Source organism: Dama dama, chromosome 16 (assembly GCF_033118175.1).
Source record: "Dama dama isolate Ldn47 chromosome 16, ASM3311817v1, whole genome shotgun sequence".
In the NCBI taxonomy this organism is placed as follows: domain Eukaryota; kingdom Metazoa; phylum Chordata; class Mammalia; order Artiodactyla; family Cervidae; genus Dama; species Dama dama.
This window is the reverse complement of record NC_083696.1, coordinates 6,519,330-6,547,260: the sequence shown is the minus strand read 5'-3', so window position 1 is coordinate 6,547,260 and position 27,931 is coordinate 6,519,330. Positions and strand designations below refer to the sequence as shown.

Sequence of the window (27,931 nt, the reverse complement as noted above, 5' to 3'; positions counted from 1 at the left end):
AAGACTCTTGAGAGTCCCTTGGACTGCAAGGAGATCCAACCAGTCCATCCTAAAGAAAACCAATTTTGAATATTCATTGGAAAGACGGATGCTGGAGCTCCAACCTTTGGGCTACCTGATGCAAAGAGCCAACTCACTGGAAAAGATCCTGATGCTGGGCAAGATTGAAGGCAAAAGGAGAAGGAGGCGGCAGAGGATGAGATGGTTGGATAGCATCACCGACTCAATGGACATGTGTCTGAGCAACTTCTGGGGGAAAGTGAAGGACAGAGATGCCTGGTGTGCTGCAGTCTATTGGGTTACAAAGAGTCAGACATGACTTAGCAACTGAACAACAATTACCACAAACTTTGCAAATCCAGCCTCCATGGCATGAGAAGTCCAAGCCAAATAGAGACACCAATAGGGCAAGCACTCTGGAGAAAGACCCAGCTGAGGTCTAACAGAATCAAGATGAACCAGCCCTAGCACCGGGGAGGTGCAGAGGGCCTCTGGGACGCTCATTCTCCAGCCCCAGATCCCAGCCATGTGCTGTAGGTCAGAGACACATCACTCAGCCAAGTCCTTCCCCGTTCCTGACCCACAACACTGGGAACAAAACAGACTGGTTGTTTCAAGCCAGAGTTGTGGTGGTTGTTTTTTAACTCATTCTTTCTTTTTATTGTAACTAATGTTTCAAATTGTTAACATGCTCCAACAATCAAATATGATCTTCATAAAGGCATACATTAAAAATGAACTATAGACTATATTCTAAATAACCATTATTCAATAGAACTTTCTTTTAAAATTTTTTTATTTTATATTATAGTTGACTTATAATGTGTTATTTTCAGGTGTACAACAAAGTTATATGTATAGCAAAGTGAGTGTATATATATAGAGTGTGTGTGTGTGTGTGTGTGTATATATATATATATATATAAACTTTGCTTTACTATGCCATCTGGGATATATATATATGTGTGTGTGTGTGTGTGTGTGTGTGTGTGTGTGTGTGTGTGTGTATAACAGAATATTGAGTAGAGATCTCTGTGCTATACAGTAGGTCCGTGTTATCTATTTTATATATAGTGGTGTATATACATTAAGCCCAAACTCCTAATTTAGCCTTCCCCCACACCTTTTCCCTATGTAACCAAAAGCTTGTTTTCTAAGTCTGTGAGTCTGTTCCTGTTTTGTAAATAAGTTCATTTGTATCATTTTTTAAATCCCATATAGAAATGATACCATATGCTATTTGTCTGTCTTTGACCTACTTCAATCAGTATGACAAACTCTAGCTCCATCCAAATTGCTGCACATTAAGATAGTTACACAATAGCAGAAAATTGTAACAATGAAGAGGAGCTATAGACTGACATTTATAAAGGGGCTGAGGAGGATACATTTTGATCACTGGATTGTCTAGGGTTGAGTCCAATATAAGTTCCCTTCTGGAGCTGAGAAAACCAGGATAATACAAGGGAACAGCAGGCGTGAAATGCTTCAGGGGGCAGCAGCTATTCAGAGATGGTGGGCACGTCCTCTGCAGGATATCATGATTAAGTGCTTACAGTTTCTCTGGTTTTGCCCTCTATCTTGATTAAAATTTTGCAACGTTTATGCTGCCACACAGAATAAATGGAACCATAGCTTACTTTTCAAACTGTGTCTTGCTGACATCATTCTGTTTGTCACATTTAGACCACTTCTAATAGATAACATTTTTTTTTTTTTTTTGCACTCTTTAGCACACTCAAGAACACAGTATTCTCTCCCTCCCTCTTTTGATGCTTCATTCATTGCTACCTTCTCCATCCCTGGTCAAGAGGTGAGGGCCTCCCTGGAAATAATTGAAACTCAAAATAACAGTATAATTTTTTTATATATCATCTCTGGGATCAGCCTTCCTTCCCATACTATTATTCACCTGCATTAGTGTTCTATTGATGGTATAACAAATTACCATGACTTGGCAGTTTATAAAACACCAATTTATTATCTTGCAGTTCTATAGGCCAGAAGTACAGAAAGTCTCACTGGGTTAAATTCAAGGTCTCAACAAGGCTACATTCCTTTTCTAGATTATGTGGCAGGCAAGAGGGAGTCCATATCCTTGCCTCATCCAACTTCCAGAGACTTTCTTTAACTCCTAACCCCTTCCTCTGACTCAGCGGACATGAATCTGAGCAAACTCTGGGAGCCAGTGAAGGGCAGCGGAACCTGGCAGGCTGCGGTCCATGGGGCCAGAGTCGGACATGACTGAGCAAATGAATAACAACAAATCTCTTCCTACATCTTCAAAGCCAGTCATGCTGCATCTCTCTGCTGCCTTCTTCCTCCACATTTAAGGGCATTGATTATATTGGGCTCATCCTGATAACCCCAAAGAGTTAGTCCCTCTCTTCAAAATTCAGCTTATTAGCAACTAAACTCATAAGTGAATGCAATTCTCCAATGTCATATAAGATAACATATTCACAGGCCCTAGGTAGTAGAAAGTAGGCATCCTTCTGCCTTCGACACATCCTATGAAAGTGAGTGTGAGAGCAGCTCAGTTGTGTCCGATTCTTTGTGACCCCACAGACTACATAGTCCATGGAATTCTCCAGGCCAGAATACTGGAGTGGGTAGCCTTTCCCTTCTCTAGCGGATCTTTCTGACCCAGGAATTGAACTGGGGTCTCCTGCACTGCAGTGGATTCTTTACTTACTGAGCTATAAGGGAAGCCCGCCAACATTCTGTGACCCTCCCCAATTTGGTAGTTGCACATCTAAGGACTACATTATTCCAGGAGAAGATGAGCATGGCAGAACCAGAATGCCAAGCACGAGAAGGCATTTTTTTTTTCTAATATGTATTTCAGAAATTGAGGTCTAATTCTTCCACTTATTTTATATCTATCTATATATATAATAAGCAGAAGAACCTATAATCTGTTATAGAAGTGGCCTCCCTTCCAGCCATAAAGACTATTTGAACTGGGAGAAGAGAGAAATGTAGACAGCATATTAAAAAAGTAAAGACATCACTTGGCTGACAAAGATCCATATAGTTAAAGCTATGATTTTTCCAGTAGTCATGTATGGATGTGAGAGTTGAACTATAAAGAAGACTGACTGCCAAAAAATTGATGCTTTTGGTGCTAGAGAAGACTCTTGAGAGTCCTTTGGACTGCAAGGAGATCAAACCAGTCAACCCTAAAGGAAATCAATCATGACTATTCATGGGAAGAACTGATGCTGAAGCTGAAGCTCCAATACTTTGGTCACCTGATGCAAAGAGTCGACTCATTGGAAAAGACCCATGGGAAAGACTGAGGGCAGGAGGAAAAAGGTACAAAAGAGGATGTGGTGGTTGGATGGAATCATCAACTCAGTGGACATGAGTTTGAGCAAACTTCGAAAGATAGTGAAGGACAAGGAAGCCTGGCGTGAAGCAATCCATGGGGTCACAAAGAACAGGATGTGACTCAGTAACTGAACAACAACAAAAAGAGGAATGTTGGTATTAAACAAGATAACCTTGTCAAAGGGATCCCGTGCTCTGTTCCCGCCAGGCTGATGACATGAGTGGGTGGAGAGGATGTGGGCTGTAGAAAATCAGGTGGGTCTGAGAGATATCAAGGCAAAGGCGTCCGTGTCTCACTAGCCAGTGTCTGGTGGATGGCAAATGTGGTTGCGTGCTCTTCCTGGCATGAAATTTGACATCTACAAAGGCCTTCATGGTCTGTCTGGATTGAGACAGCTTCAGCCAGCTTCAGACTCTGAGGTCCGCAGGGGTGGGTAGAAGAGCGACTGGACATTCCTCAGGCCCTCAGTAGGCTGTGGAATGTCTCCAATGGTTGGAACCAACTGGCCTCAAACGCCGAGTGGTGGAGATGAACAGAACATGGCAGCAGATACCAGGACGGGCCACACACCTGTAAACTGGGTGGAACAGGGAAGTCCTGCTGTAGGTTAGAAAGGAAGAAGAGTGATGAAGGGCCAGACGGGACGGCAGGTACTAGAATGGAGTTAGTCCAGCATCAAGCATCCCTTCACACCCGTGCCTTGGAAGTGCATCAGCCTCCTTGAACTGAGATGTTCAGAAGAGGTAAGACACAGAACACCTAAACTGACCAAGTTTCCACTGTCATTGGACGGAGCAGCAAATAAATAAAATCCAGTCGTAGAAACTCAGCCTCCTTGAACTGAGATGCTCAGAAGAGGTGAGACACAGAACACCTAAACTGACCAAGTTTCCACTGTCATTGGACGGAGCAACAAATAAATAAAATCCAGTCGTAGAAACATTATAGAAAACTAAATACACCATGCTCCTGTGGACTGTATTGTCAAAGCTATGGTTTTTCCAGTAGTCATGTACAGATGTGAGAGTTGGACCCTAAAGAAGGCTGAGCGCCGAAGAATTGATGTTTTTGAATCGTGGTGCTGGAGAAGACGCTTAATACATCAGTAATGGTGGCTTCCTCATCTCACACAGAAATGGTACTCTGTAAACCTCGGATCATGTCCAGTTACATTTTTTTGATTTTTCAGAAAACCGATGAGTTCAAGAGCTATTGTTCCCTTTGAAAAACCTAACAGCTGAAAGCTAACCAGGTCAACACAGATTCAAAAGCTTGACAATGACCAAGTCAGGGCTCAACCCACTTCACCCAGACCAGTCTCCTTTCCGAGGTCCTTTGCTGCCGTCTCCTCTCAGCCACAGGGAAGCAGCCCAGGGTTTGGGCCTCTATCCTGCCACCCTGCGGTGAAACCGTGGAAAGTCACGTTGCTTCCCACACAGGTGAGCGAACCTACCCGCCAGGTCTGCGGTGAAGATGAATGAATCATCGGATGTAGACACGCCTTGAGACCTCTAAAGTGTTCTAAAAATATAAGATATTATTCGTTTTTGCCAGAATAAGTTTCTTAGAAGATGGGCTACAATAAAAAAAAAATTACCTTTCCCAGCATTATGGAAAGTCTACAGAGAAAAGAGAGATTTTTAATTTCAGTGTAAAAGTGGGTATTTCCCTGTCTGTTCTGAAGTCATAGAGAAGAGCTTGCCTTCTATTCATCGAGCTCTGAAGTTGCAGCTTTAACATTAGGTCCTTAATCTATAGAGGAAGGTCACTGACAACCTCATCAGACTATTGAATTTTCTCTTAAGCTCCAAGGAATGGCCGTACTTTCTCAGTCTCCTCTTATTTTTCTCGTTTACATTAATGAGAGGGGAAAAGAGATAATTCCTGCCTGCACATGCAGATATACACGCACTTGCACGCACACACACACACACATCTCTGCATTTATGAGGTTTCATTCTTTAGGGACGTCTATCCTTAAGAAGGAGCTTAATTATTTAAGGAAAGAGAACTGATGAAAAAAAGGAGAAAGAGACAACTTAGTCCTTTCAGAAAGATCAGACTCACGTTTTGGAGACAACATGGATCATTTAGAACATGTTTTTGAATTTTTTTTAATCCACTGACCAGCTCCAGTTCAGTTGCTCAGTTGTGTCCGACTCTTTGCAACCCCATGGACCGCAGCACACCAGGCCTCCCTGTCCATCACCTACTCTAGGAGTTTACCTAAACTCATGTCCATTGAGTCGGTGATGCCATCCAACCATCTCATCCTCTGTCGTCCCCTTCTCCTCCGCCCTCAATCTTCCCCAGCATCAGGATCTTTTCCAATGAGTCAGTTCTTTGCATCAGGCGGTCAAAGTATTGGAGTTTCAGCTTCAGCATCAATCCTTCCAATGAACACCCAGGACTTATCTCCTTTAGGATGGACTGGTTGGATTTCTTTGCAGTCCAAGGGACTCTCAAGAGTCTTCTCCAACACCACAGTTCAAAAGCATCAATTCTTCATCACTCAGCTTTCTTTACAGTCCAACTCTCACATCCATACAAGACCACTGGAAAAACAATAGCTTTGATTAGATGGACCATTGCTGGCAAAGTAATGTCTCTGCTTTTTAATATGCTGTCTAGGTTGGTCATAACTTTCCTTCCAAGGAGTAAGCATCTTTTCATTTCATGGCTGCAGTCACCAGCTGCAGTGAATTTGGAGCCCAGAAAAATAAAGTCAGCCACTGTTTCCACTGTTTCCCCATCTATTTGCCATGAAGTGATGGGACCAGATGCCATGATCTTAATTTTCTGAATGTTAAGCATTAAGCCAACTTTTTCACTCTCCTCTTTCACTTTCATCAAGAGGCTCTTTAGTTCTTCTTCACTTTCTGCCATAAGGGTGGTGTCATCTGCATATCTGAGGTTATTGATATTTCTCCCAGCAATCTTGATTCCAGCTTGTGCTTCCTCCAGCCCAGCATTTCTCATGATGTACTCTGCATGTAAGTTAAATAAGCAGGGTGACAATATACAGCCATGACGTACTGCTTTTCCTATTTGGAACCAGTCCTATTTGTTCCATGTCCAGTTCTAACTGTTGCTTCCTGACCTGCATACAGACTTCTCAAGAGGCAGGTCAGGTGGTCTGGTACTTCCATCTCTCTCAGAATTTTCCACAGTTTACTGTGATCCACGCAGTCAAAGGCTTTGGCATAGTCAATAAAGCAGAAATAGATGTTTTTCTGGATCTCGCTTGCTTTTTTGATGATCCAGTTGATGTTGGCAATTTGATCTCTGGTTCCTCTTCCTTTTTGAAAATCAGTTGAATATCTGGAAGGTCACCGTTCATGTATTGCTGAAGCCTGGCTTGGAGAATTCTGAGCATTACTTTACTAGTGTGTGAGATGAGTACAACTGTGTGGTAGTCTGACCATTCTCTGGCATTGCCTTTCTTAGGGATTGGAATGAAAACTGACCTTTTCCAGTCCCGTGGCCACTGCTGAGTTTTCCAAATTTGCTGGCATATTGAGTGCAGCACTTTCACAGCATCATCTTTCAGGATTTGAAATAGCTCAACTTGAATTCCATCCCCTCCACTAGCTTTGTTCATAGTGATGGCCCACTTGACTTCACATTCCAGGATGTCTGGCTCTAGGTGAGTGATCACACCATTGTGATTATCTGGGTCGTGAAGATCTTTTTTGTACAGTTCTTCTGTGTATTCTTGCCACCTCTTCTTAATGTCTTCTGCTTCTGTTAGGTCCATACCATTTCTCTCCTTTATTGAGCCCAACTTTGCATAGAATGTTCTCTTGGTATCTCTAATTTTCTTGAAGAGATCTCTAGTCTTTCCCATCCTATTGTTTTCCTCTATTTCTTTGCATTGAACGCTGAGGAAGGCTTTCTTTCTTTTTTTTTCATTTATTTTTATTAGTTGGAGGCTAATTACTTTACATTATTGTAGTGGGTTTTGTCATACATTGACATGAATCAGCCATGGAGTTACATGTGTTCCCCATCCCGATCCCCCCTCCCACCTCCCTCTCTACCCAATCCCTCTGGGTCTTCCCAGTGCACCAGGCCTGAGCACTTGTCTCATGCATCCAACCTGGGCTGGTGATCTGTTTCACCATAGATTATATACATGTTTCGATGCTGTTCTCTTGAAACATCCCACCCTCGCCTTCTCCCACAGAGTCCAAAGCCAGAAAGATAAAGAACATTACAGCATACTAACACATATATATGGAATTTAGAAAGATGGTAATGATAACCCTATATGCAATACAGAAAAAGAGACACAGATGTACAGAGGAAGGCTTTCTTACCTCTCCTTGCTATTCTTTGGAACTCTGCATTCAAATGGGAATATCTTTCCTTTCCTCCTTTGCTTTTCACTTCTCTTCTTCTCACATCTATTTGTAAGATTTCCTCAGACACCCATTTTGCTTTTTTGCATTTCTTTTTCTTGGGGATGGCCTTGATCCCTGTCTCCTGTACAGTGTCACGAACCTCCATCCATAGTTCATCAGGCACTCTGTCTATCAGATCTAGTCCCTTAAATCTATTTCTGACTTCCATTGTATAATCATAAGGGATTTGATTTAGGTCATACCTGAATGGTCTAGTGGTTTTCCCCACTTTCTTCAACTTAAGTCTGAATTTGGGGATAAGGAGTTCATGATCTGACTTCAATAAGGAGTTCATGACCAGCTCTAAGACTTGGGCAAACCCTCCTCTCTCTCTCGGGGCTTCAGTCTCCCAACATGCAGCATGGCAGGCTACTTTGCAAATACTCTGATGTGGACAGCACTTATGCACAGCCACCCAGCTTCTACAAGCCCTCTTCCTGTTGCTAGCTCCCTACTTTTCCTTGAGAGCCTATGCCTTCCCCCGGCTCACTACCACAGAGTTTAGATGCAGCCGCCTCTGACGCACATCCCAGGTTCCGGGATGAGTCTAGTCCTTCCAAACACAGTGACTGGTACAGGGATGGGCATGAAAAACAAGCTGACCCAATCAGATGGAATTCTGTGACTTTAGTTGGAGGGACTGTGGTGCTGGAGAAGATTCTTGACAGCCCCTTGGACTGCAAGGAGATCAAACCAGTCAGTCCTAAAGGAGATGAACCCTGAATGTTCATCGAAAGGACTGATGCTGAACCTGAGCTCCAGTCCTTTGACCACCAGATGTGAAGATCCAATTCACTGGAAAAGGCTGTGATGCCAGGAAAGGCTGATGGCGAAAGGAGAAAAGCAGAGCCACGGATGAGATGGTTGGGCAGCATCACCGACTCAGTGGACAGGAACTTGACCAAACTCTCAAGTTTGCTCAAGGCAGGCCTGGCGTGCTGTGGTCCATGGCGTCACAAGAGTTGGACATGACCCAGTGACTGAACAAAAATGAAAGGAAAGAGATGCTGGTGTCCTGCAGGACTCACTGTGTAGAGAAGGTGTGGCATGGTCCTGAGAGCAGAGCTGAGAGGAGATGGATCCCAGTGACACTGTGTGAGCCCCTCAGTCCTATTGGGTGGACTTCCATTTCAGTCAATACATTGCCTCTTTTTGCCTAAAGCAGTTTATATTGAGTTTCTATCACTTAGAATTCTAAAAATTCTCATCAATAAAATCTCCATTGCCCATTGGCTTCTGAAGACCTCTTGATCTTTGAGTCTGAAATAGTTTTATTGCACTATCTCATCCTCTAGAAGCTTCTTTGTATTGGTTTCCTGGCCCTCGTCTATCTCCCTAGAGGCTACGTAGGTGCTTTAAGAGCTGACCGGGTATTCCCTTGGTCTCTTTCAAAGAACCTCGTCCAGAGCAGGCATTTTCATCCATGGACTCATTCCTCCCTTCCCGCCCTCTTTCTTCCTTCTTATCTTCTGAGATGGGTACTACTGGGATGCTGAGCTGAATCAACAGATTCCCTGGGTTCTCCCTCAGCCTATTGGGATAGCTCAGTTGGTAAAGTATCTGCCTGCAACATGGGAGACCTGGGTTCGATCCCGGGTTGGGAAGATCCCCTGGAGAAGGGAAAGGCTACCCACTCCAGTATTCTGGCCTGGAGAATTCCATGGACTGTATAGTCCATGGGGTCACAAAGAGTCGGACACAACCGAGCGATTTTCACTTTCACTTTCACACGTGAAAAAAGCCAGTTTGGACTATAGATTATCACAGGCGGTATAACAGATAAACATACACAAAAACAGTAATGGTTCTCACAAGAGCATGGTTATTTCTCCATTGGGGAGAGGGGAAAGGCTTCCTAAAGGAGCTGGATCTCAAAGGAAGTCCACTTGTTTGCTACATTGTTAGGGGAGCAAGCCACTGAAGGTGAAAGAATGTCATGAGCAATGTCTCTGAGGCATTAAACAGGTAAGTGTGTCCAGGAACAACAACTGATTATCTCCACTTGGTTCTAGTGTCAGTTCAGTTCAGTCGCTCAGTCATGTCTGACTCTTTGTGACCCCATGAATCGCAGCATGCCAGGCCTCCCTGTCCATCATCAACTTCCCGAGTTCACCCAAATTCATGTCCATCAAGTCAGTGATGCCATCCAGCTATCTCATCCTCTGTCATCCCCTTCTTCTCCTGCCCCCAATCCCATCCCAGCATCAGGGTCTTTTACAATGAGTCAACTCTTCACATGAGGTGGCCAAAGTATTGTAGTTTCAGCTTTAGCATCAGTCCTTCCAATGAACACCCAGCACTGATCTCCTTTAGGATGGACTGGTTGGATCTCCTTGCAGTCCAAGGGACTCTCAAGAGTCTCCTCCAACAGGAGAGGCTCTAGTGTAGAAGGAAGTAAAGTGATGGAGAGGTTGGAGGGGGGCCAGGCCAAGGCATTTAGCATGTAGGACGATGTATCCCAAGTGAGCTTGTAAGACACCCCCACGTCTCACACACATACACACTCATAACAGTGTTACAAATTCAGGCTCTGGGGACTGAACTCCCACTATAGAATCAAAACTTCTAGTGTAACATTTCACCTTCTTGTGGACATTTTACCTGGAACGTGCATTTTAAACAAGTACCCTTGATCATTCCTATAAGACGCATCATCCAGTCTGGGACCATATTCCAGTTTGGGACCAACCGTGACGCTCACGTATCTTCCGTGTTCTTACTGCACATTTGATACTAAAGCTCCATGCAAGCAAGGACACCATCCCCTCTGTGGCTTTGCCTCCCCCAGCCCCACTCTCTTCCCAATGTACACTGACTCATCTTACGAAGCCCATTACAGCACCACCATCTCCAGCAAGCTTCCCTCACACTTTAGACCTCACCTGCTACTTCTCTTCCGAACAGATGATGTGTTCCCCACTGACTGTCCAGAGACAAGACAGGCCCGACCTCACTCCCAAACGGGCTGTGAACTTCCTGCAAGGCTAAATCCCCATGTCGATATATTGCGGAGGGCAAGGGGGCCAGCTCATTTCCATTCTGAGTGCCTTTACACATGATCCCATCCAGAGGCATTTTACTGAGTTTTATAAACAGAACTCCTTGAGAGATGCTCACTGTTCACTGACTATGCCCTCAGACTCTTAATCCAAATGAGAACTTGTAGTGGTTTAGCGGATTTTGTACCTGTGGGGTGGGGCGGGGCAGAGCTGGGGTGTTAGTGAGTCAGACGCCAGGAACTCTCAAGGACCTACTGAATAGTGGGCACTGAAGCTGTAATAGCTCATTTCATTCTTCCGACACTTACAGGAGGTACGTGTGATCGGGATCCCACTGTCGAGATGAGGAAATCAAGGAGGGAGGCCAGATGTACTGAAGGCCACGAAGGTAGGAGCTACGACCTTGACCCGCTGCCCCCTCACAGAAGGGCCTCTGGCTGGCAGCCTTGGTACCGGGGCCAGCACCACGTTCAAGGGCAAGGGCACTTACCACACACCCCGAGGAGTCCACCTGACGGTCAGCCACGCACTTGAAGTTGCGCGTGCAGCCCCCGTTGTTCCGAGAGCAGTCACGGACAGGCCCAAAGGAGGACAGCAGGTCGTTGATGGTTTCAAAGTATGTGGACAGCATCGCGTCCTCCCTTGGAGAGAAAGGGGACAGTTAAATCCCAGAGACATTGGTATCACTGGGTTAAAACTAAGTTTAATGTGCATTACTCTTGAGATCATTATTCATCATATGTGTAATCGAGAGAATGACACAAATGCTTATTTCAAAAGAAAATAAGAAGCAAAGAAAACCAAAAAGAAGTAAATTCAGTGGTTATACTGTCATATGACATGATGGTTGTTTAGTTTTGATAAAGAGGTATATATTTGGAACTTTGCACCCTTTATTTCAATAACCCTCATAATTTTTGAAAGTAGACATACGATTTCCATTTTACCAATAAGTGAACTGTGACTGAAAAAGGACAAGTATTATTTACAACAGCCAAGACATGGAAGCAACCTAAGTGTCCATCAGCAGATGAATGCCTAAAGTAGTTGCAGTATATATACATGATGGAATACCACTCAGTCCTAAAAAGAATGAAATAATGCCATTTATAGTAACATGGATGGGCCTAGAGATTGTCATACCTAGTGAAGTAAGTCGAGCAGAGAAAGACAAATATCGTATGGTATCACTCGTGAAATCCAGAAAAAAATAAAAATAAAAATGAACTTATTCACAAAAAAGAAACAAACTCACAGATGTGGAAAATAAACTATGGTTACCAAAGGGGAAAGTGGGGGTAGGGATAAATTAGGAGTATGAGATTAACAGATAACACACCACGACATATAAAATAAATGGCGAGGATTTACTATAGTGTGTAGGGGGCTATATTCATTATCATGTATTAATCTATAATGGAAAATAATCTGAAAACACATATATATATAACTGAATCATTTTGTGGTACTCCTGAAACTAACATAATATTGTAAATCAATTACAATTCAATTGAAAAAAGAAAAAGAAAGGTGAAGCGTTCTGCTGACGGCCACCAGCCTGTAACGTGGCAGAGTTAAAAGTCTGTGCCCAGCTCCGTCTGAGTCCAAAGAGGAAGTTCCTCCCACGACACAGCTCTTATCTTGCATTATACATGTTTCTACAGGTTCCAGACATCCCCACAGCAACTCGGTAAAATGGGCACATACCTGGTGTTCCAACTTTGCAGAGATAAATTGAAACTATGGGAGGGGTGGCACTCACCTCAAATCACACAGCCTATAAACAGCAGAGCCAAGACACAAACACGGAACTCTCTGACCCTAGTACCGTATTTTTCAGACTCTCGCCTACAAATCACACCATCAACACCAGTAGCATCAGCTGTTGTAAAGATGATAAGACTCTAGGCAAATGCATGCGTGAACCTCCCAAATGCGGTTCACAAATGACTAAGACTAGATACCATAATCCATGAATCTGCCAAAATTCTATGTGAGGAGAGATAAAAAATGGAAGTTTCTGGATGCTGCTTTCTGGGCAAAGGGCCCCCAAACAAGGACTATCCTAGCCCTGGCTGATCTATGGTGTGTTCATTATTTGCAGGAGACTTTATTAAAGGGTCACCAGAGGCAGTAAAAAGAGGCACCATATTCTTCCATGATGTATAACTCATGGAATCCAGAACTAAGAAAGAGGGGAGGTGCCAGGGTACGCATGTGTTGTACAAGGGGGTCGGTGAGCACCCCTAGTGATGTCTCTGGACCACACCCTTCAGCCTTTCTCCCAACCTTCCTCTCCTCAGGCTTGGAGCGCCAGGCTTCAGTCTACTAGCTTCTTCCCTGACTCCAACCTTACCCCCTTCTGTTCCATCTTTCATCCTGACTGCCAGTGAACCTGGTAAATTCCAGCTCTACCTAGATACCCTATGGGGCAATAGGTCTCCATTATTTCTAGAAGAAAATCTAAATTAGTTTCATTGGCATTCAAGGTCCTGCATAATTGGGTTCCCGCCTACCTGGCTGGCTACATTTTACTTTGTCCTCATAGTCCCCATTCCATAGCCACAGCTTTCTTCTCATTCCCTAAACACACAATCTGAGGTCAGGTTCCCTGCAAACACATCCTGAGACAGAGCGCTGCTTACAGGAGGTTTATCGAGGTGCCCTCCTGGGACACAGGGAGCCAGCAGGGCGTGACTGGGCAGCGGGAGGCGGTCCTGCCATGTGGTTGATGCCACGTAGATCTGCAGCCTCGGTGGTCCTGAGGGGAGCTCTGAAGCTGGAGTGGCCCTTTAAAGACATCCTGAATGGAGGCAAGGGACCCTGCCTCCTGCATCACCTCTGCATCACCCCATCACCGGCTGCTACGTGGAAGGCTCTGCGTCACCCCATCACCGGCTGCCACATGGAAGGGGTGTCCTTGGGAGCGGCAGCTCCTTGTGGCCGAGGTAATGCCCAGTGAGGGACAGAGCTGTGAGCCTCAGCCACATCCCAGAGGATGGGCGGGTCAGCCATGCAGAGGGCTCTGAGGGCAGGGTGTACCTTAACCTCCCTGAATCCTCACCACGCTCTTCTGCCTGGGATGCTCAGCTCCAACTTTTCTCCCCCACAGAATCCTAAGGATCCTTAAAACCATTTGAATCCATTCGTCCATTCATTCATCCTTATATTACACATGTTTTCTGAGTGCTGACTATGTACCGGGGGCCATTCTAGGTACTAGGAATACGGCAGTGACACGTCTGATGAGCTCACTGTGACCTCCTTTGTGAAACCTTCTCTACATCCCCCAAACAGAATCAATTCCTTTTCGCTTTGAGTCCATTGTTTAAATCTATTTATCTTATTGATCTTCATCACCAACTCCATAGTTTCCCAAAGAGACTGCAAGCTTCTTGAGTGAAAAGCCCAAGGCTTAGTCATCCCCTTTATTTATTTATTTTTAATGTTTTATTTTATATTGGAGTACAGCTGGACTTCCCTTGTGGCTCAGCTGGTAAAGAATCCGCCTGCAATGCAGGAGACCTGGGTTTGATCTCCCTGGTGGGAAAATCCCCTGAAGGGAAAGGCTACCCACCCCGGTATTTCTGGCCTGGAGAATTCCTTGGACTGCAGTCCATGGGGTCACAAAGAGTCCAACACAACTGAGCGACATGCACTCACTCACAGCTGCTTAGCAATGCTGTGACAGCTTCATATGGACAGCAAAGGGACTCAGTCACACACATGCATTATTCATTCTCCCCGCAAACGACTCCCCAGTCCACGCTGCACATTGCTATATTTAAAACGGATAACAGACAAAGACCTACTGTATAGCACAAAAGCACGAATAACTCTGCTCAAGGATACAGAATCACTCCTCTTTAGTCCCCAGCACACAGCCTGGTAGGCACTTGTGCTAAGTAGATGTTTGGCAAGTGAAACAAAGCAATTACCAGAAGGCAAGGACATGACCACCGCCAATCAGTGGTTTTATCAAGATTATGTCCAAAGAGGACACTCCCCTGCCTAGCCCCAACTCTGGGTTTCCACCCTAAATCCCTCATGCTCAGGGCTTTAGTAGAGGGACAAAGAAGAATAAGCAAGGAGGAGAGCAGCCAGCTTATCTATCACTCCCCAACTTTGTACAGAGTGAGGTCAAGGTGGCAGGTGGATGGAGGGAGGGAATTAACAGTCCCTGAACTCATGCTCTTGGGAGACTCCCACTTCTGAATCATAGAGTTGGGAATCCCAGAAAGACATTAAGGGTATTAAAATATTAATATCCTTAGAGGGGGAAGAAGGATGATACATGAGGGGAGGAGATTAAGACAGAGAGAATTAGAGAAAGTGTGAGAGCAAAAAAAGAGACTAACATGCAGAGAATCTGCTAGAAAGAAAGGAGAGAGGCTAAGAGGCAGAAATACAGCCATCCAGAGATCGATGGATGCCTGGATGGATGGATGAACTGACAAATGGATAGGTAAACAGAGAGACAGAGAGAGAAGACAAGACACCCAGAGGACTGTCATGGAGACAGAGCTTAAAAGAGGAAGCTGGAGGCAAGGGGGTGGGGGGTGTGTAAAGAAAGACAAAACGCAGAGATAGAGTAGGAGAAAGAAAGAGAGGGAGAAAGAGGAGTAGGAAACAGATTCAAAAAGGAGAAAATATCAAAGCAAGAAGAATAAATGTGTACGTGTGCTGAGATGGAGAGGAGGCGGGGAGGAGAGAAGAGGGAACGATGGGCAGAGGGGGAAGGGGACAGACTCAGGAAGACAGAGAATGAACGGGAAGAAAAAGACACTGCCTGAGTGGAAAGACCACACACAGAGAGATGGACAGCAGAGACAGAACGACCCAGAGAAACAAAGGAAGAGACGAGAAAAACCAGAGAAAATTGTCACCTTCCAGTGGAACCTGGCGACAGCTCAGGCTACACAAATAAGGAGGCTGTTAGCTTTTGAAAGGATTGATTCTGCATAAACATCAGTTACACCCGGGGAACATTGTTTAAAACACAAAGCCCTGACCCAGGGGCTGTTACTGAGTTGAGAACAGCAATCGTGCCAGGCTGGGAAAATGAAGTATCGGAGCAGGGGCAGAGGCTGGCATTTTCCTACGTCAGGACCCAACTCCTCATCCCAGACGCTGAGTGCAGGATCTGGGCTCTGTGGGAGCTCAGAGCTGCCTCACTAGGGGGGCATAGAGGGATGGAGGGTTTAGCCCTGGAGGTGGAGGTGGGAGCTCAGAGCTGCCCCACTAGGGGGGCATAGAGGGATGGAGGGTTTAGCCCTGGAGGTGGAGGTGGGAGCTCAGAGCTGCCCCGCTAGGGGGGCATAGAGGGATGGAGGGTTTAGCCCTGGAGGTGGAGGTGGACTGGGGTGACAGGGGCAACCGGGGGGAGTCCCGGCTTTGCCAGAAACTGCCAGCATCACCCACATCATCTCCCTCTGTCATCAGTTCCTGAGCACTGATCTCGGTTCTTTCCGGCACTGACTCCATAACCCCGAGGTATACATTTTACTCTGCCTCTGCAGCCCGAGAAACCAGCTACTGGGGAGAGAAGGGACTTGTCCCGGGTCACATGGGGGGTGAAGCAGTGAGGTCTTACAGGAGGAAGAACTGGAAGGGCAGAGGCTGGGCCGCCCTTGCACACCTCCCAGCGCTGCCGGCTGACCTGTGTACACGCCACAGTAGCCTCGATCCGTACTGGAATAAAAGGGGAAAACACCAGTGTGGTGGTTTTCTAGAGCAGCCGTAGCAAGGACTACAAAACAGGTGACTTAAAACAACAGAAACGTATGCTGTCATAGTTCTGGAGATTGGGTGTCCATAATGAAGGTGTCAGCAGGCCCACTTCCTCTCCAGACTCTAGGGCAGACCCCTTCTTGCCCTTCACAGCTCCCTTCACAGCTCCTGGCAACCCTCGGCATTCCTTGGCTTGTGCCCGCATCACTCTAATCTCTGCCTTCATTGTCACATGGCCTCTTCCTCGTGTCTGTCTTTTCCTCTCCTCACAATGACACCATCCACTGGATTTAGTGTCCACTCAGGTGGCGCTCGTGGTAAAGAAACCGCCTGCTAATGCAGGAGACACAAAATATGTGGGTTTGATCCCCGGGTTGGGAAGATCCTCTGGAGGAGGGCATGGCAACCCACTCCAGTATTCTGGCCTGGAGAATCCCAGGGACAGAGGAGCCTGATGGGCTATAGTTCATAGGGTTGCAAAGAGCTGTCCATGATTAAAGTGACTTTGCATGCTGTGGGTGCACACACTAATCTACTATGACCTTATCTTAATTAAATCTGCCAAGACTCTATCTCCAGAAAGGTTCACATTCTGAGGGTGGACAAGAGTTTTGGGGGACACTACTCAACCTACAACTCACAGCTCAGAGACACTTCCTCAAGCTGAATAGGACAGCAGGACAGAGCCAAGACTATAATCCTGGCCTTTGGTCTTAATTCCAGCTACTGACACCATACCAGTCCTCCCGACTCCAGGCGCCGCATGTCACACTGTGGTATTTACAAAGCCCATGAAAACGTAGAGAAAGGACCATGGTGAAGCCATTTCTCCTTCATTTGAGAGGAGAAAATACCAGCAATAATTAAGTACCTAACACACCCCAGGCAGAACAGAGGTTGGCAAACTTCTCCATACAGAAATCCACAGTCAACATCTTAGGCTTTACAAGCCATATGGCCTCTGTTCCAACTACTCAATTCTGCTTTTATAGTGCACAATCAGCCACAGAAAATATGCAACGATGATATGCAAAATGCAATGAATGAGCATGGCTATGTTTCAGTAAGACTGTATTTACAAAAAGACACAGTAGGCTGAACCACCACTTCCTGTTTCACAGGGGAAAACCTGCAGGTCGGTGTTGGAGTTAGGGTTTGAACCAAGGTATGTCCAACTCCAGAACCCACATTCCTTCTCCTCTATGAAGTTTCTTCTGAACCTCACTCTTCTCATCTGTAAAATGGGAACAGCATCTTTCTAGCTCCCAACCATGTAGGATTATTGTGGGAATGATACAGTGAAAGGGTGCATAGGGCCATGTTTTCTAAAGTCTAAAATCCAATGCAAATCTATTTACTGTTCATTCATTCAAAAAATATTTCAGCACCTACTGCATGCCTGGTACTGAGATGATTACTATTATTACTTTTTGAATTGTATACTTTATTTTATTTATATGTAATGCTGTTCCAACTGGTGGCTCAGTGGTAAAAGAATCCTCCTGCCATGTAGGAGATGCAAAGATGCAGGTTTGATCCCTGGGTTGGGAAGATCCCCTGGGAGAGGAAATGGCAACCCACTCCAGTATTCTTGCCTGGAGAATTCCATGGACAGAGGAGCAGAGCAGGCTAGAGTCCATGGGGTCCCAAAGAACTGGACGCAATTGAATGACTAAACAACAAATGCTTTTACAACCCCCTACATTGTCTTTAATTTTAATTTTTTCAGCATTTTGTCAGATGAATCTTAAAAGTTCATGAAAGAATAATATAATGAACACCCATACATTTTGGATTCAACAGTTGTTAGCAATATGACAAATGCATATTATGTTTGTGAAATTATAAGTCTATTAATTTACCTTCTGTGATCTCTATTAATATGCCTCTCCTTTGGTATCACTCTTCCTCTCTTTTGTCACCTATTAATTCCAGCCATTAAGCTGTCTTGAAGCATCTCTCCAGTTCTAACAATCTAATTTTTCTTTTTTTTTCCCGATAATACTGGTTTCAAAACAGTCCCCCAAGCCCTGCCAGGCTGAGTGAGGCTGCCATCCCCTCCTGAGCGGGTTGCGTGAGTGTGAAGCAGCACTTGGATTCCATTTGCCCGAGCCGGCTGAGCCCAGCGCGGGGAGAGCGTGAGGCAGGCAGCTGGGAACAGGTGCGGACGTGGCCCCCTGTTACTAAGCATCAGGAAAGGTCTGTGTCACTCACAGAGAGGTGCGGATGGAGGACTAAGGGCCCAGGAAGTGACAAGCCCCCCGCGGGTGCAGACTAATCCTTCTCTGATGACACCAGGCAGCCTGTTTCCTGAGCTCCCAGAGAGCGAGGAGGTGAGGACAGGGCTTGTCAGGAATCAGGTCCCTCCTCCCCACACCTCGTGTGCCTTCGCAGGGGTCAGGAGCAGCTGCGGGGTGCAGGGGACACAAGGCAGGCTTGTCTGCCAGCTTCAGTCACCATGGGACCTTGGGTGAGTCCTGTAAACCCCGAGCCTCCATTTTCCTATCTGAAAAGTGGAGATACTAATACCTGGCTGGCGAGAGAGTTAGCATGGAACATAAGGTAGATGATATATGCAAAATGTCTTACACACAGAGGGTGTCCAAAGGCCGGCAGAAACCAGCATCATCTGATTTCCTGCGAACTTGCAAGGACTGTAACTTGAGAATGTGAGGAGCTCAGTGCAGGAGAAGGAGGACTTGGGGCCTCATAGTGTCAATTCACTCAGATATGTTTGCTGATGTTTAATTTGGCCCTGGGCTGCCTCCCGGGCAAAGACAGGAATAGGTATGACATAGCATGTGCGGGGGAGGAAGAGAAAAACAACCAAAAAAAGTAAACCTTGCAATGTAACTGGGGCCTTAGGACTATAAAAGAAGAAGTCATTCCACCCACCCAGACCTTGGCAGCGAGCAGCCAGACAAGGCTTTTAGGAGGAGGTAATATTGAAGCTGAGACAAAAAGGCTGAGCAGAAACTAGCCACATGAAGGAGGGTGGTATGAGATAAGGGTGTTCCGGGCAGAGGGAACAGAATATGTGAAGGCCTAGAGGTAACAGAGGGCATGCCCTGGTTGGGGGAACTGCAAACGATGTATGGAAGCTGAGTGTCGGGGAGGAGGTGTGGTCTAGCAAAGGATGGGACAGCAGAGGCTGCTGGGAGACAAGGCTGTCTGTGTGCCAGGCCTTGCCGATCCTGCACTTCATCCTGGGAGCTACAAGTATCCACCAAAGGGCTCTAGAATCAGACCCTGTTTTTATTGAGACTGATAACACAGACTGTGATTTTAGGTAAATCATTATGGCAACAACAACAAGAGTAATAATAGTTCACGATTATTGAACACTCATAATATGCCAGGAAATGTTTCCAGCAGGACATGTGGCAGACTTCTTCATCATCATGAAAACACAGTGATGTAAATGATAGGATCATCCTCTTTTCCTAGAAGAAGGAACCAAGTTTCCGTTTTGAGGATTAGGGCTGTTTTGAGACCGGCTGAAGACCATGTTAGGGACAGTGTTAGGACAGTGGCTGGCACACGGCAATGGCCTTATGAAGGTTAGGTGGTACAAGGATTCTAGGCAGGGGTGGGCTGGTACAGGGAAGCAGATTGGGCTTTTTGAAAGTCAGAGCCTTTGAGCAATGGGAATGCTGTCTCTTGAGGGCCTGCTCCTGCTGGCCATGGCAGGAACGCAACCTGAGGGGGATGGCCACTTTCGGGGATGGCGGGGGAGGAGTCAGGCTTCCTGGGGAGGGCTGTGCAATACTATGGTGACAGTCACAACAATGGCTGTTCATCGAAAAAGTGAGGGGGAAGAGGAAGAGAAGGAGAGATGGATGAGGCCGCCTATCATCTCTATGGTTTGGGGGACAAAGAGAAAATGATTGTGAGTATCCATTGCCCATCTGTGAGATGGGGACAATGAAATTCAGCTTACAGGGACATAGTCAGGACTAATGAGAGAAGATATAGAAGCCCCTCACCATAGTCAGGCTCAAACAGACGCCTTGATAAGGGGCTGCTGTATTTTGGAAATGCATTTGTTCATTTCAAAGATATTTACCCAGCACTCACCACCACAGGGGTTGGAGGTTAAGCCTTCAGAAAAGAGCAAAACAGACAGGCGTTGCTCTCCTAGAACTTACAGCTCAGTTAATAGAACACAATCACCCTGCAAGTCCGTGTCTCTGTACCTGTATATCTCTGTATCGTTGTTCAGTTGCTAAGCCGTGTCCGACTCTGTGACCCCATGCACAGAAGCACACCAGGCCTCCCTGTCCTTCACTACCTCCTGGAGTTTGCTCAAATTCATGTCCATTGAGTCAGTGATGCTAGCTAAACATCTCATACTCTGCCGCCCTCTTCTCCTTTTGCCTTCCATCTTTCCCATCAGGAAAATTATTAGGGTCTTTTCCAATGAGTTGGCTCTTTGCATCAGGGGACCCAAGTATTGTAGCTTCAGCTTCAGCATCAGTCTTTCCAATGAATATTCAGGGTTGGTTTCCTTTGGGATTCACTGGTTTAATTTCCTTGCAGTCCAAGGGACTATCAAGAGTCTTCTCCAGCACCATGATTCAAAAGTGTCAATTCTTTAGTGCCCAGCTTTCTTTACGGTCCAACTCTCACATCCATACGTGACTGCTGGAAAAATCATAGCTTGACTATACAGACCTTTGCCAGCAAAGTGATGTCTTTGCTTTTTAATATGCTGTCTAGGTTTGTCATAGCTTTTTCCTCAAGGAGCAAGGGTCTTTAAATTTTATGGCTGCAGTCACTGTCCTCAGTGATTTTGGAGCCCAAGAAAATAAAGTCTGTCACTGTTTCCAATGTTTCCCCATGTATTTGCCATGAAGTGATGGGACTGGATTCCATGATCTTAGTTTTTGAATGCTGAGTTTTAAGCCAGCTTTTTCACTCTCCTGTTTCACCTTCATCAAGATGCTCTCCTCACTTTCTGCCATTAGAGTGGTATCATCTGCATACCTGAGGTTGTTGATATTTCTCCTAACAAGCTTGATTCCAACTTAATGATTCATCCAGCCTAGCATTTCACATGATGTACTCTGCATATATGTTAAATAAACAAGGTGTCAACATACCTTGTCATGTGAGCATTTAATCACTCAGTCGTGTCTGACTCTGTGTGACCCCGGGGACTGTAGCCTGTCAGGCTCCCCTGTCCATGGGATTCTCCAGGCAAGAATACTGGAGTGGGTTGACATGCCCTCCTCCAGGGGATCTTCCCAACCCAGGGATCGAACCCCGGTCTCCCGCATCACAGGCAGTTTCTTTACCATCTGAGCCACCAAATAAGCCCACAGCCTTGTCATACTCTTTTCCCAATTTTCAGATAGTCTGTTGTTCCATGTCCAGTTCTAACTGTTGCTTCTTGACCCTCAGACAGGTTGGAGCCAGGTAAGGTAGTCTGGTATTTGCATCTCTTTCAGAATTTTCCAGTTTATTATGATTTACAAAGTCAAAGGCTTTCATGTAGTCAATGAAGCAGAAGTAGCGGCTCCATGGACTGTAGCCCACCAGGCTCCTCTGTCCATGGAATTCTCCAGGGAAGAATTCTCCAGGAAAGAATACTGGAGTGGTTAGCCATTCTTTTCTCCAGGGGACCTTCCTAATCCAGGGATCAAACCCGGGTCTCCTACACTTCAGGCAGATTCTTTGCTGTCTCAGCCACCAGGGAGACCCAGCTATATCTATAACTACATTCATATCTGTGTCAATATCATAATTAAAAATTATGATAGGAGCAAAAAAAAATACAGGATACTATGAGAGCATATGGCAGATGGGTCCATTTAACCCAGGGAGTTGGGGGTGGGACTTGGGTGTCTGGGGAAGCAGATGTCCCCGGAGAGTGTCTGCTCCTGAAGTGACAGCAGCCAGCAGCCTGGAGAAGTTCTGTCATCCCTGGGCTTTTCCCCAGGGATCCAGGATAATGTGTGATTCCCCCTGCCCACCCCCCTCCAACACACACACTGACTTCAGAGTCCATCTGATCTCTGAGGCGATCCTTCTTTGACAAAGAGCCAGTGCCTCCGCCCTGTACCTGAGCTGACCGGCTCAGTCTTAGGAAGCCTCCTCCTCACTCAGCTTCGCTCCCTTTCTCCCATCCCTTGCAAATGCCGCCATCATATTCAAAAGAAACCAAAAAGGTTCAGTGAGGATGCTGAGGCTTGATCTCAGAGGGAAGCTCACCGAGGTGGGCTCCAGAGGAGGCGGGGGGCTGTGTTCTCCTGTTGCCTGGCGGTGGGGGGAGACTCCAGTGACCAGAGAAGGCAGAGGGGCTTGCCTGAGAGGGGTCGGGGAAAGCCTCCCATTAGAGAGTATATGGGGTGTCGGTCTAGCTCAGCCTTGTATTGCTCTGTGTCCCCACGTGACCCCTTGCCCTCTCTGGGTCTCTGTTTTGCATTTATACAATGATAGGATGAGCGCTAAGGGTCACTCCAGCTCAGATTTCTGGTAACCTTCTGTGACCTTCCAAGTAGGAGGGGGTAGAAATGCAAGGATACGGGAGGGAGGTGAGAAAATAACTATGGTTTCCATTGTATGGATGTAGCCAGTGTTTCCCTTGTTTTGTATCAAAGGAAATCAAGGGACTTATACAGCCAGCCTGGAAATTAGAAATAATTGTAACTGTGCTACCAGGAAGAAGCCCTGGGCTGACACCCAGACTCTGCCACTTATCAGCTGAGAAACAGCGCACTCCTCCTCTCCGAGCCTCAGTTTCCCCATGAACAGATCACGGATAACAACCCCTAACTCTCAGGCTACATGAGGATGGCAGGAGGGGACAGAAGCACCAGGAGGGGAGGGGCTCTGTCACGCTCCCTGCAGTCCCGTGCCTGGAACGCGGTACAGGTACCACCCAGATTTTTACTGGACAAGATGAATGAATGAGTGAATGAATGGATGTGAATGTAGGTAATAGGATACACTCACTTTATTTTTGCAATTCTTACTAACAAAAGCCTGTTTTTCAGGCTGAAACCCTGAAAGTTACTCAAGCTTGGAAAACAAGCGTTCTTAACCCAACCTGTAACCCTTCTGTCAGTCTAGAGAAGCACATGGGCCATCTTTGAATCATGTTTTTAAACGCATAAGATCAAATGCAAAAAGCATAACACAAGAAACCATTTATCATAACACTTTTTAAAAAAGCCAACAGGCATATAATAATATATATGCTTCTTTATTGACACATTAAATAAAAAGATCTAGTAAAAGATGTAATAACAACTGTAAATGGGAAGCAGTGAAGAGAATAACTATCTTTTAAGACATCTGCAACAAATGGAACAACAAATGAAGTAATGATATAAAACTACGTAATTTCTATTGCCAAAAAAGCCACAGGTGCTATTAACACACCCATGTCTGTAATAGAAGGAAATGCCAAATTTCAGTAAGAAGTTGGTGAGAGTGAAAATGTATTATTAGGGAATTTCAAACCAGCAAAGACTCCGGGTTGGGAGCCTCAGTCTGGACTTTGAGAGAGAAAGCTTCTCTGAATATCTGTCCGTCTGTGAATATAACCAGAAGCTTGGGTGCAGATAAGAAGAGACAGGAAATTAAAATCCAGCTATGATCACACCAAAATCATCCCTTCCTGGAAGGGCATATGTGGTGTGGGGAGAGGCGGACAGACGCTGGTTTTAGAAAAAGAAAATTTTAAACTCATAAGGGTATGTGTTCACCAACCCCCCACCAACCTCCCTCTGTGAACTTCAGTTTTCTTCTCCGTAAATGCATCATCGTGATGTTGGGTGACAGAGGACGAGATGGCTGGATGGCATCATCGACTCAATGGACGTGAGTTTGAGCAAACTCTGGGAGGTGGTGAAAGACAAAGAAGCCTGGCGTGATGCGGTCCATGGGATTGGCAAGAGTTGGACATGACCTAGCCACTGAACAATGACAATAGTTCCCTCAGTGCCTGGGAGACTGGGTGAAATGAATGAGGCAATACACTTTGCGCAGAGATGCAAGTGCTACCCCTCAACGCCCCCCCTCCCATACCTCCCGGGTGAGACACGACTTTTGCAGTCACTCACACTTAGAGCTGCTGAATGTCCATAGCAGGGTGCATGGCTCCATCCCTGAGTACCTACTAGGTTAACAGGCCATCTGCTAGATATTCAGCACTCAGAGGTGCCCAGATAAAGCCCCGCTCTCAAGAAGTTCATAGCTGCGGCCAGAGGCAACAAGATTTATAAAGCTGAGTGAATGCCTACAACATCAGTTCAGTTCAGTTCACTTCAGTCGCTCACTCGTGTCCGACTCCTTGCGACCCCATGAACCGCAGCACGCCAGGCCTCCCTGTCCATCACCAACTCCCGGAGTCTACCCAAACCCATGTCCATTGAGTCGGTGATGCCATCCAGCCATCTCACCCTCTGTCGTCCCCTTCTCCTCCTGCCCTCAATCTATCCCAGCATCAGGGTCTTTTCCAATGAGTCAGCTCTTCACATCAGGTGGCCAAAGTATTGAAGCTTCAGCTTCAACATCAGTCCTTCCAATGAACACCCAGGACTTATCTCCTTTAGGATGGACGGGCTGGATCTCCTGCAGTCCAAGGGCCTACAACATAGATGCATAAAAATACAAGAGATCCCCAAGAGTATGCAATGAATTCTTCCTGGGCTGGTTGGGGAAGGATTCTTAGAGGAGGTAGCAATATGTTGACTCTTGAAGGAAGAGGGGGACAAGGATGAGGCGGGGTGTGGGGGGTGGGGAGGAAGGGCAGAAGAAATGAGAAGGCAGACAGGTGTCAGAGGACAGAACAATCAGAGTAGCTAAAATATGGACGAGAGAAGCGTTGGGGAAACAGGCAGCAAGCCCATTGGTAAAGGTGAGGGGTGGGTAGGACGAGAGGACGTCAGCGCTCAGCAGGCTGTGCTGTGTGTGTGTCATGTTGTTCTTTAGTCGCTAACTCATGTCTGACGCTTTTGTTACCCCATGGACTATAGCTATTACTTTGCCAAAAAAGGTCCATCTAGACAAGGCTGTGGTTTTTCCAGTAGTCATGTATGGATGTGAGAGCTGGACTATAACGAAAGCTGAGCACAGAAGAATTGATGCTTTTGAACTGTGGTGTTGGAGAAGACTTTTGAAAGTCCCTCAGACTACAGGGAGATCCAACCAGTCCATCCTAAAGGAGATCAGTCCTGGGTGTTCATTGGAAGGACTGATGTTGAAGCTGAAACGCCAATACTTTGGGCACCTGAAGTGAAGAACTGACATTCTAGTTTGTGTTGGTAATGTGGAAAATACCAAAATCGGGGCGCAGAGCAAGGATGCCATTATCATGAGTTTCAGAATGGGAAGCTTATACAGGTTCAGGTTCACCCGAAGAAGGTGTATGTTTAGGTGAAATATGATACATGCAGATAATTGGGTGTCACACTGGAAAACAAAACGGAGAACTTGAATCACAAAATAAACACTTGATGCTTGAAAAAAAAAAAAAAAAGAACTGACTCATATGAAAAGACCCTAATGCAAAGAGCTGGACACGACTGAGCGACTGAACTGAACTGGACTAGACCCTGCCAGGCTCCTCTGTCCATGGGATTTCCCAGGCAAGAATACTGGAGTGGGTTGCCATTTCCTTCTCCAAGGTATCTTCCCCACACAGGGGTGGAACTTGAATCTCCTGCACTGGCAGGCAGATTCTTTACTACTGAGCCACCAGGAAAGCCCATGTGTATATTATAGACCATCTCAGATTTAATCCCATAAGGCAGGTCTTACTAGCCCATTCGAAAGATGAGACAACTAGGAATCCAACTGTGCACCAAAGTCCATATTCTCCCCCCGTGTGGCACCAACGCCACACGTTGAACACCGTGCTCCCTGAAACTCCACCCAAGTTGGAATCAGGGTACAAAATGCGTCAGGAACAGGACTTTGGCGATTGGGGGTGTTGTTTCCCCAATCCTCACCCCTTTTCCTTGCCTTGTACATTCCGTCTCCTCCTCCTCTGATCCTGGCAGTCCAGCCGCCAGTCTGCAGGGCTCCCTGGGTGATGCTGAACAGAGGGAGCACGGGGCGACCACGGTGACTCCGGCCAGCTCTGCAGACAGCTGCCAACAAGCAGCTGGGCTGAGCTGGGCCCTGGGCGCTTCTCTCCTGCCTGCCCCACGCCCACCATGCCGGGGCCTCTGCTTCTGGCTGCTGGCCGAGCCTCTGCCATGTGTTGGCATGTGGTTCCCTGGGCCAGCTCAGGGGTGGGAGTGAAGGAGCCCCTGCCTCGCTTCCAAGGACCCAGCCAGTGGCCTGTAGTGGATCTTAAGAGATGAAGACTCACCAACTATTGCTTTGATATGGGGAGAAGCTTCTGGAAAGTGTTTGGAGGAATAGTGGCAGGCAGCAACTTTCTTTCGCAACCTCAAGAGCTTCTCCTTAGCCAGGGCAGGTTAGACACTCTGCGGACAATTGTCTTTGAAGATTCATTCTCTCTTTCATCCAAGCCAAATTAAGCACATTCTCCATGGCCTCATTAAATACTGAGTATGTGTCAATTTTACTAATCATAGAGTAATAACCAAGACACTGAATTCTCTACCCGCATTATCTCAGGCACGTATGTGTTAATTGCTCAGTCATGTCTAACTCTTTGCGACTCCACAGTCTATAACCCACCAGGTTCCTCTGTCCATGGACTCCTCCAGGCAAGAATACTGGAGTGGGTTGCCACGTCCTTCTCCAGGGGATCTTCCTGACCCAGAGATCAAACCTGGGTCTCCTGCATTGCAGGCAGATTCTTTACCAGGGGAGCCTATCTCATGAAGTATTCATAGCCATTCTGCAAGAGAAGGCTGTGCAAATCCATTGTACAGAGTTTTAAGAAACTGAGGCTAACAGGGGTACAGAGATTCAACTTCAACTCATTCCATGAGCTAAGTGTCTATGGCCCATCTTCTCTGAGAGAGACACAGTGGAAAGCCCAAGACTTGCTTCGAGAAGGATATGGTGGATGTTTGAGCAGAAAAGGAAGGAGGAAGGAAAGGAGAGCTTGAGGAGAGGGGGGAAGGGAGGAGAAGAGCCAAGTTTTATTTTTCCCACTAGACTGTGAGTTTCTGAAGGCAGGGATCTCTGTAGCTCCATTCCTAATACAATGACATTTAATAGAAGGTGACACATACTGAATCAGTCCTGAATATTCATTGGAAGGACTGATGCTGAAGCTGAAACTCCAGTAATTTGGCCACCTGATGTGAAGAACTGACTCATTTGAAAAGACCCTGATGCTGGGAAAGATTGAAAGCAGGAGGAGAGGGGGACGACAGAGGATGAGATGGTTGGATGGCATCACCGACTCGACAGACATGAGCTTGAGTAAGCTCAGGGAGTTGGTGATGGACAGGGAGGCCTGGCGTGCTGCAGTCCATGGGGTCACAAAGAGTCGGACATGACTGAGTGACTGAACTGACACATACTTACTGAAT

General features: G+C 46.2%; 1 protein-coding gene across 3 annotated transcripts in view; it reads right to left on the bottom strand.

Annotated features, from left to right (window-relative positions):
- Window positions 1–27,931, bottom strand: part of ASTN2 (astrotactin 2) — a 988,998-nt gene that overhangs the window by 397,042 nt on the left and 564,025 nt on the right. For all 3 annotated transcript variants that reach the window (XM_061163301.1, XM_061163302.1, XM_061163303.1), the window contains one exon: window positions 11,227–11,377. In XM_061163301.1, coding sequence (XP_061019284.1) covers window positions 11,227–11,377 — 151 coding nt within the window. The remainder of the gene's footprint in view (window positions 1–11,226; window positions 11,378–27,931) is intronic.